Source organism: Daucus carota, chromosome 4, assembly GCF_001625215.2.
Source record: "Daucus carota subsp. sativus chromosome 4, DH1 v3.0, whole genome shotgun sequence".
In the NCBI taxonomy this organism is placed as follows: Eukaryota; Viridiplantae; Streptophyta; class Magnoliopsida; order Apiales; family Apiaceae; genus Daucus; species Daucus carota.
In genome coordinates, this window is record NC_030384.2 from 44,105,256 (window position 1) to 44,114,021 (window position 8,766).

General features: G+C 31.0%; 1 protein-coding gene across 4 annotated transcripts; it reads left to right on the forward strand.

The window, feature by feature from the left end:
• The first annotated feature begins 483 nt into the window (after window positions 1-483).
• LOC108218022 (DNA (cytosine-5)-methyltransferase CMT3-like) lies at window positions 484-5,637 on the forward strand. 4 transcript variants are annotated; one of them, XR_010291052.1, is made up of 7 exons: window positions 484-839; window positions 1,026-1,123; window positions 1,460-2,018; window positions 2,148-2,234; window positions 2,330-2,425; window positions 2,616-2,722; window positions 4,457-4,999. XR_010291052.1 is itself a non-coding variant. In XM_064091305.1 (6 exons), the coding sequence occupies exons 3-6, from the start codon at window positions 1,998-2,000 to the stop codon at window positions 2,640-2,642; spliced, it is 231 nt and encodes a 76-aa protein (XP_063947375.1). In that variant the 5' UTR covers window positions 484-839; window positions 1,026-1,123; window positions 1,460-1,997; the 3' UTR covers window positions 2,643-4,442. The 4 variants fall into 4 exon arrangements, 1 of the variants encoding a protein (XP_063947375.1); XR_010291051.1 differs by lacking the exon at window positions 4,457-4,999 and adding an exon at window positions 3,348-4,441; XR_010291050.1 differs by lacking the exon at window positions 4,457-4,999 and adding an exon at window positions 5,041-5,637 and having other exon boundaries at window positions 486-839.
• The last annotated feature ends 3,129 nt before the right edge of the window (window positions 5,638-8,766 follow it).

Sequence of the window (8,766 nt, forward strand, 5' to 3'; positions counted from 1 at the left end):
TAATATAAAAAATAGGAAAATATAATTGAAATTGAAAATTAAAAAACCTAAAATATATCTACTCAAAAATAAAATAAAATCATGACAAGCAAAAGTATCACAATTTCAGCTAATTATCATTATTAACACTATATGAATTTAATTTGGTATACACCAATCAACAAATCAACCATTAATGGCGCAATAATACCTCATTAAGGCACAATAAAGCCTCATTTATGGCCCCCATGAATTAAGGAATTCAGGTACAATGATCAGTAATTATCAAATTTAAACACAACAATATCGTATCAAATTATCTTCTAATTGAAAGACAAAAATTCAAAGTAAACATGGAGAGAAAATTCAACTTTCAAAGAATTAATCACTATTCAACATTAAACTAATCTACTTATCTCCTTCTATATATTAAAAGAGGACTAAGGGCAAAATGAGCAAAAGAAATACCTGTGAAATGACGTACTTACCCTCGATTTACAGACAATTTCAGGAATGCCATCGTCCCTTCGTTTTCTGCTTAGTTTGCAGCAGTTTCTCCATGTTCTCTGCCAGCTCTTTTATTCGGCTTAGCTGTTCTCTCCTTGCCTGCGATTTATTTGGTGCTGGGTTGCCTCTCTTCAGTTGAGGTTTTCTCCTGGTTTGGGTTTTGGAGAAAGAGATTCATTTTCTATTTATATATTGATGGTTCCTCGAAAAGACGTGGCGGGCATAGTTTTTTTCACAGTAAAAATCATTTTTTTTTCAAATTGTTGGTTGCTTTTCTCAAGTCAAGACTGGGATTTGTTCGCATAGCTATGGAGAAGATATGTGATACAGTGCCAGATTGTGGCTTTGGTCAGGTATACATTAATTCTATAGGAGCTTATTTATGAACTCCACATTTTTATCCTGTCTTCTCATCTCAGTCTGCACTATCAAATTGTAATAGTTCATGATTGTCAAAGAGACATCTGTTATATGGTGTTCACCTTCCTATTCAGTTCTACATTCATCGTTTCTAAAATCTGTATCACAAATTGTTTCAGACTGAAATCAATAAATGGTGGAAGCCTAATGCCGATTTGATCCTGCAAATTGGTAGAGCAATAAGGGTTGCGCCTATCATCTTCCGGGGAATCTGTGGGTATGTTTAGGCTTATGGTTCCAAAATCCTGTTAATTTTGGAAGATTTAATTTGCATTATATCTAGTGATGTATTCTCTTTTTCAGGAAATTAAATATCACTATAACAAGGCATTGTCACATTTGATAGATGTGGTGCATTTGGTAAAAGAATTCATTAAGTAATGAAAATATTTGCTTTTTTATAAAAAGATTTGAAAATCTTGGTAGATTTCCCAGGGATTGAAATGAGATATGGTGACCAATAAATTTCAAAAAGGTTACATTTTTTTCCTGGAAATTACTGAAGGTAATTTATTTATGTTACTTCCTTGTGTTGTGACATTTGTCATTGTAGAAATGGGGTGGCCATCGGAGAGCAAGTAGATTCAGTCAAGTCTATTCAATTCAGACAGTTTATCACTCAGACCGGTCATCTCTCTCTCTCTCTCTCTCTCTCTCTCTCCCTCTCCCTCTCTCTCTCCCTGCATATTTATGTTTTTTGTACAGAATCTTAAATCTCTCTGTCAAGCTTGGAAAAGATAAAGTTTTGGACGTTGACAAGTAATCCTTTTTACGAAAAGGAGATCTATTTATATTTTTCAGCGTCTTGATTTTGCAATTACAGAATGTCCTCCATTCTTTTATAAGGCTTAGTTTAAAGTTCAGGGGTTTTAGCCTTTTGTTAATTTGTCTAGAACAAAAGGTGTACATTAATTTATTTATATTTTAAATAAATTCATCGTACTAATTTTGTTTTACTAGTGGTGGGGGAGTAATCAATCTCGCATTTTTTTATCTACATGCATGATTGTTACATCGACACTAATTTTATGGAAAGGATTGATGTGTGTAACTGGTAGCGAGTCACCTGTAGTTGTGGTCTTTCAGGAAGCATGGAGCCTCGCTTTAAGAGAGTATGTGCCTTAATCAAATATTTGCCTTTTAATTTTGACGTAACTGATATATCTAGGAGCATATGTCATTTCATTTTAGAATCATTTCAATGTTTATCTTTTTTAAATCACCTTTTCTATTGTTTGCAGTCAAATGCGGTCACCTACGATGAAGGTTGTGCTCCTAAATTACAGGACAAACTGTACTTGGGAGATGCAATTTCTGAGTTCCCAGCAGTATGTATATTCTATGTCTTAGAAGTTCACATTAAAAAAATTGGCAGATCAATTTATTGCTTATGTATGTCATCTCATTTCCCTGTATTCTGTAGGTGGACAATAATGAACCCCGTGACGAGATGCCTTATGGAACTGATCCAAAAACCGAGTTTCAGAAGTTCATCAGATTAAGGGAAGAAATAATCCAAGTAATAATAAGCATATGATATATCTTTCTGACAATTTGTGTTGGTTTGCATTTTAAGCCTTTCTTTATTATCTATTTAATTGAACTCCCAGTCCTTTTAAATGATTGGCGTCAATAATTTTATGATGGAATTGTGGATTACTTATGTATGAATTCATCCCGGGTAAATTATTATAATGGCTTTGCTACAGAGTAGCGGCAATGGTGTGCACCGGTGACTGCAATCCAGTGCCTATTGATAAAATTAGAAAACCAAGTTCAGGGGAAGATACATACTGGAAGGGAAACAAACTTCCTGGTAATTATACTTTTTCAGTCAAAATTACTTTGATAAGGTAGAACCTATTATCTTTCTCATTAAAGTAAAGAGACTTGATGCATAAGGTGTCCCCATTCAAGTCTAAGCTTTTAAATCTCCCACCAACTTATTTATAAGTTGTATCACACTCTGTATAGTTTTTGAGAAGGAAACGCATTAAAATTTCATAATTATATATTGCGATCCACGTTTAGTCTGCTTTATTTGAGTCAAATACTGTGTTAAAATTAGATAAGTCTTGGAAGTGTCCTTCTCAGGAACAAAATCATAACACATGTGTCAAGACTTTTTGAAGCCCTTGCTCTGGTAACTTTTTAAACTGACTATATGAAAGTATAAGTTTTATCAGTACCCGGTAAGTTATATATTTTTTCGAACTCTAGAAACAGGTTCTGCAAATTGTTGCATTTTGATAAAAGCCCTGATACTTGTGTAATATCTTATCTGTAGGAAGTAGTAATGACATTATAATTTGAACAGTTTTGGTGTGTATGTTGATGGTCTTCTATGAGCTCGATGATTGTTTTAGACTTTTTTTTAAGTGGCCAAACTTATATACTCAGATAGTTTCATCTTTACCATAGCATCTTGTGTTCTCACGTAGGTGTGTATTCATGGTCTTGGCTGAACTGGAAACTCATGACACGAAGGCCTAAAATGATATTCTCCCAAGATTATGCAAAATATATAACATATCATACATCTCATGTCTTGATCTTTTCTTTTACATTTTAATGGTGATAAGACAATATTAATAATATAATTTGATGTACTTGGTCACTAAGGATGCAAATTCAAATTCCAGGATGTTATGTATCTTGCTGAAGAAGCAGGAGAAACCCAATGTTGTTATAATTTGAATATTGTAATTTGAATAATGAGTATAGAACAAAGAATACTTGATCTTCTATCAGGTTTTGCAAATAACTTGCATTTGGCTACAGAAAGAAATGCATCAAATTAGAAAATCTAGAAATTGTCCTTGCTCTCAGCCACGGAACCAAATGCATGTCATATGGTTCAGGTTGAGCTGGGGATATGATTACACACCCACATCAGAATACAAGATCCTATAGTAAATATATTCTTTAAAGATATAAATCTTAACCAAGCTTGCATATAAAAAATTGCAGACGGTACATTTCATGTCTTAATTTTATCTTTTATATTCTATTAAGGTAGTGGAGCTTTTTTTTATAATATAAATTGATTGATACCTATTTTAAATATATGCGATATTGTCCTTGATTGGCTAATCGGGCCAATTTATTGTTGATTATTGTATGTTTGTGTGTACTGCTTGCATCTTATTCATAGTAATATAAAATTAAATGATGCCAACAGTTGGTTAGAACAATGTGCAAGTCATTTAGAGCTCCAATAGCACTGACATAATATTTGTATTATTAGTTTTCTTAACCCTAGAAAGAAAAGATGTTTTTGAGTTGAGGTAAATGTTAGGCTCTCTCAATAAATTTTGGCGGGATGAGTTTAAGTCATATAATTGGGTTTTGTTACTTACAATGCCTGAGCTATTAGCTAAGCAAACTGTCATCCACAGGAAAGACAGGAATGCAAAAAGTATTTTCATCCATTCAACACCCTAAACTCCCAGTCTTTTAAATGATTGACATCAATAAATTTATGACGGAATTGTGAATTATGTATATATGAATATATCACAATTAAAATATTATAAGGGCTTTGCTACAGAGTAGCGGCAATGGTGTGCACCAGTGACTCTAATCCAATGCTTAATGATAAAATTAGGAAACCAAGTTTAGGGGAAGATCCTAGACGGGAAAGAAACTCCCTGGTAATTATACTTTTTCAACAAAAAATACTTTGATAAGGTAGAACCTCTTATTTTTCTCATTAAAATAAAAAGCCGTGATGCATAAGGTGTCTCCATTTAAGTATAAGTTTTTACATCTCCCACCAACTTATTTATAAGTTGTATCACACTCTGTATAATTTTTGAGAAGTAAACGTAGAAAAATTCATAACTATATATTGTGATCCACGTTTAGTCCCGATAAGGCATCAATTTTAGTAGAATTTCTAAATATGATTGCAGCTGTTGTGAGGTAATACAAAATCTGAGAGTTGTGTAAGGTTATTGAACATGTAATTCTTCATTAACTTCATGATTTTATTAAAGAGTTTTCAGTATATGAACGACAACTTCCTCGACCATGTTAATTGATCCCCTTCATAAATTGCCTCATTAAATTGTTGGTGTTATCGTGTTTTATCAATGCCTGTTGTTTGATAAATTATGTGTACTTGATTGCCAGGATCAAAACACAATCAAGAAGAAACCGGACACCTGTAAAACAAGTCGGTTAATATATATGTTACATGAATTCTTTCAACAAATGAAGGAAGAACACCATCGATGATTCTGACACTCAAGTCAGACGACAATCTCTTTTTAGATCTTTTTATCAGAGTAACTTGTAGAGAAAACGGACTTTGATCTGCTGGATATGCCGAAAGATTGATTAATGGTGAACCACAGGAGGTGCTATTGGGATGGGAAGTGCAGAGGGACATGTAAATGCACATAAGAAGAATGACAAAATGAGAAATGTGTGGTAAATTAGATGAAGATAGAGACCAGATTAGAGGGGGAGCCTGATATTTTCACTCCTTTAGTGAATGATCTCATTGTTAGTTTTGGAAGAAGTCGCTTAACCATACATTTTGTTTTTGTCAGAATCAAATAATATTGACCGCTTAAAAAGTGTTTCCTCTTGTATGGGGTTGCAAATTCCAGAGTATCCACAGTAGTTATAACTGCAGGATGTAGGCCTATACGATGATTTCATATATGTTTACTCTTCTTGCGCTTAAGATCTCTCATTCAGGATGTGGATCCACTTAAGAATATATTCAGGCCTATAGATGTATATTCTTAGTAGCTCATGATGGTCCTGCATGAAAATATATTTTGCATGACAATATATCGAGTGCTTTACAAATCACAAGTATGACTTATTTCATGCAATACGTGCCATTATTAAGAATATACATGCTATAACACTGAACAAAATCAGTTAAAGGAATTTCCGCTCAAAATGTAGTATGTCATGTTGTCCTGTATTCACAGTTACCTTCTTTTTCTTTCAGATCTTTGTGCATTTCCAGGTAAAATAAACTCTATTTTTTTTTTCCAAACGAACTCGGGGAAGGACATTAAATAAAATTTAGAATAAAACAACTTCTTGGGAAGGACATTAAATAAAATTTAGAATAAAACAACTTCTTGGCAGAGTGCTTTAGCCGCACCTTTAGCACCGGCATGTTATCCTAATTTTATGGGAGCAACTCTAATTTGATAAAAACAAAATTAAAATTTTTTTTGTTAAAGTTGATATTATTTACCATCATTTTTATGATATTTTGAACGTTATTTGTTAAAATTATGATAGAGGTAGACAACACTCTATAAATTTATTTATTAATTATAATCTATTTCAAATATATATCATTGTAAAAATTGAGTTATAATAGGGGCCCGTGCTTTGCACGGGCTTTTACGCTAGTTTATATAATAGCCCAACACGTTCGTGTCAAACCTCCCTCCTGAGCAAATAAATTACCTAGCTCCGAACTCAAGCCTAACTCCGAACATAACTCCTCCTCATACATATAAAAAAAATGTTATTTATGAGACTTGAACCCAAGCCATCTTCATTACAATTACACCACTCAAACCACTTGAGCTACACATGCAATTAATCTTTTTATTAAAAAGCATTAAACTCATACATTAAAACTGTTGTATTTATATTCTTTTCGATATTTATTTATTTGAGTTAAGTTATTATTTCAAGGTAAGTCTCATATGTTTTTTACATGATAGATTAATATCCATAAATTAATTACTTATGTAATAAATTTAAATTTGAGAAAGAATTTGAACAATTGGGCTCGAGCCATGTTTCAGATTTCAAAAAATGGATATAATTCATATTTGAATAAAATTGGACGAATTCAAATCTAACTTAATACTTTAAACGAGTACCGATACAATATAGAGAAATTTAATTCATGAATGTGAGAAATAAGCACAAAAACTAAGATTTCGGTGAGCGTCTTTGAAAGGAAAAATTGACGGACTTTCAACATGGACTATGTCATATTTTTTTTTTAATTATAAAAGGCGACTTATAAAGAGATTACAATATTTTGAAGAACATGAAATAAGATAACTGAAAGAATATTTTTATTTAGATTACATTTTATTTTAAACTTATGAATTCAGAATTCGACGTGTAACCAAATCTTTCTAATTTTTTTTTTTTTTATGGATATAAGAATAGTGACAAAGACATCAAATTTGGTGTTAGAAAATATGTCTAAATGATGTGATTTTGGTGATATATGAATTTGAAATATTATAACTTGTGATACAAAGGTGAATTTAGGGAAATTCTATGTTGTTAATCAAAAGTCAACCAAATAATAATAAAACGTGTTCACGAGACCTACTAAAAAGAATTGAGTTATAAATTTTACTTGCTTAAAATAAAATAACACAGAGAAATAAGTTATATATATATATTAAAGTCTTAAAATTATAATTTTAATATGCCATCCATCAATGTATAACATACGAGTTAAATAAAATGATTCAAACTATAATTAAATTAATTAATCATTTACAAATTAAACTAATAAAATATAATTAATTCTGAAATGGATAATCCGACGCGATAAGGTGAAAACTAATATCTGATTAAACGGGAATAGAACAAGAATAGTTTTTCATAATCCAGAATATCGAACACCTGATTTGATATACTACATTACTCACCCCTAAGAAATAAGAGTATCAAAATATTTAAAAATGTGAGTTTGCACAAAACTAAAAAAGTAACTATACGACTAATTAAACTAAAAATTTCTTATTTTTATGAACTTCATGGTGCCTAACTGACATCTACTCTATTTTTGCTATTTGAGATCTGGTTTATAACAATTACATGAAAAATCATTAAAAGTCTTAATCAATAAGCTCAGAAAACTAATGATAAAAAATTAATATTTTATAACAAGACAATATTATAACACGCGGTATCAAAGTAATAATCATCTAATATTTTAAATTAACAAAAAAATATATAAGACATTGAAGTACTATATAATTGATATGAAAATTAAAAGGGTAAGCTACATCAAACGTGCCGAAATTTTTCGGGTACAATTATAAGGTTAGTAGTTCAATTGATGCTTTTATAATAAAGTAAGGTAGGGTCTTTTACATACAATATATGTTTCAATTATTATTTACACAAGGTGTGTGCAACATATGATATAAAAGAATGTGTTGATGGTCTGTCTATCATATATCACTTAACTATTACACAAACGTGCGCTCAAAAAAAGAGAAATAAATATAAAACAACGCGGACCACACATCTTCATCTAATCATGATTTAGGATATCGTAATTCACATATCAAGAACAAGTTTTCATATTGGATGGAATAATTTAATAATTTTTAACAATAAATTACAAATCTTTTTAATGAGGTATATAATATATTTAAATTCTAAAAGTTTCAGGATTAATTTCGAATATAATTTTGAACATGTAGATAATATGATAGTGGCCTCTATATCCTAACGAATTAGAATATAGAAAAATCAGTTCAAATGTTGTTTTTGATCCATAATTTTTTATAAATATAGTACATATTATTACTATATATCAATGCTATTAGATTGCAAATGTTACATTTCATATTTACATATTCTGTTAAAAAAAGACGTAATAGTTATGCTCGAAATAATATGATGTCACACGAATATTATTTAAAACACAACAAAAACTAGAATCCCGTGCCTCGCACGGGCTTTTATGCTAGTATAATGATTAAACAACAACGCCGGTGTTCACTGTAGCAATTTAAAAACAACACTGCTTACTTCAAGGTCAGAACTTATGTAAACATCATACACACAGACGCATAACAAGGGACTCATAACAAGTTTTAGAAGTATTCATGATCAAAA

Excerpts from the sequence above, each read along its gene's own strand:
- LOC108218022 (XM_064091305.1), top strand. The coding sequence starts at position 1,998 with ATGGAGCCTCGCTTTAAGAGA. Across the intron at positions 2,019-2,147 it reads TGGAGCCTCGCTTTAAGAGA|TCAAATGCGGTCACCTACGA; the intron begins GTATGTGCCTTA and ends TATTGTTTGCAG. Across the intron at positions 2,426-2,615 it reads TAAGGGAAGAAATAATCCAA|AGTAGCGGCAATGGTGTGCA; the intron begins GTAATAATAAGC and ends GCTTTGCTACAG.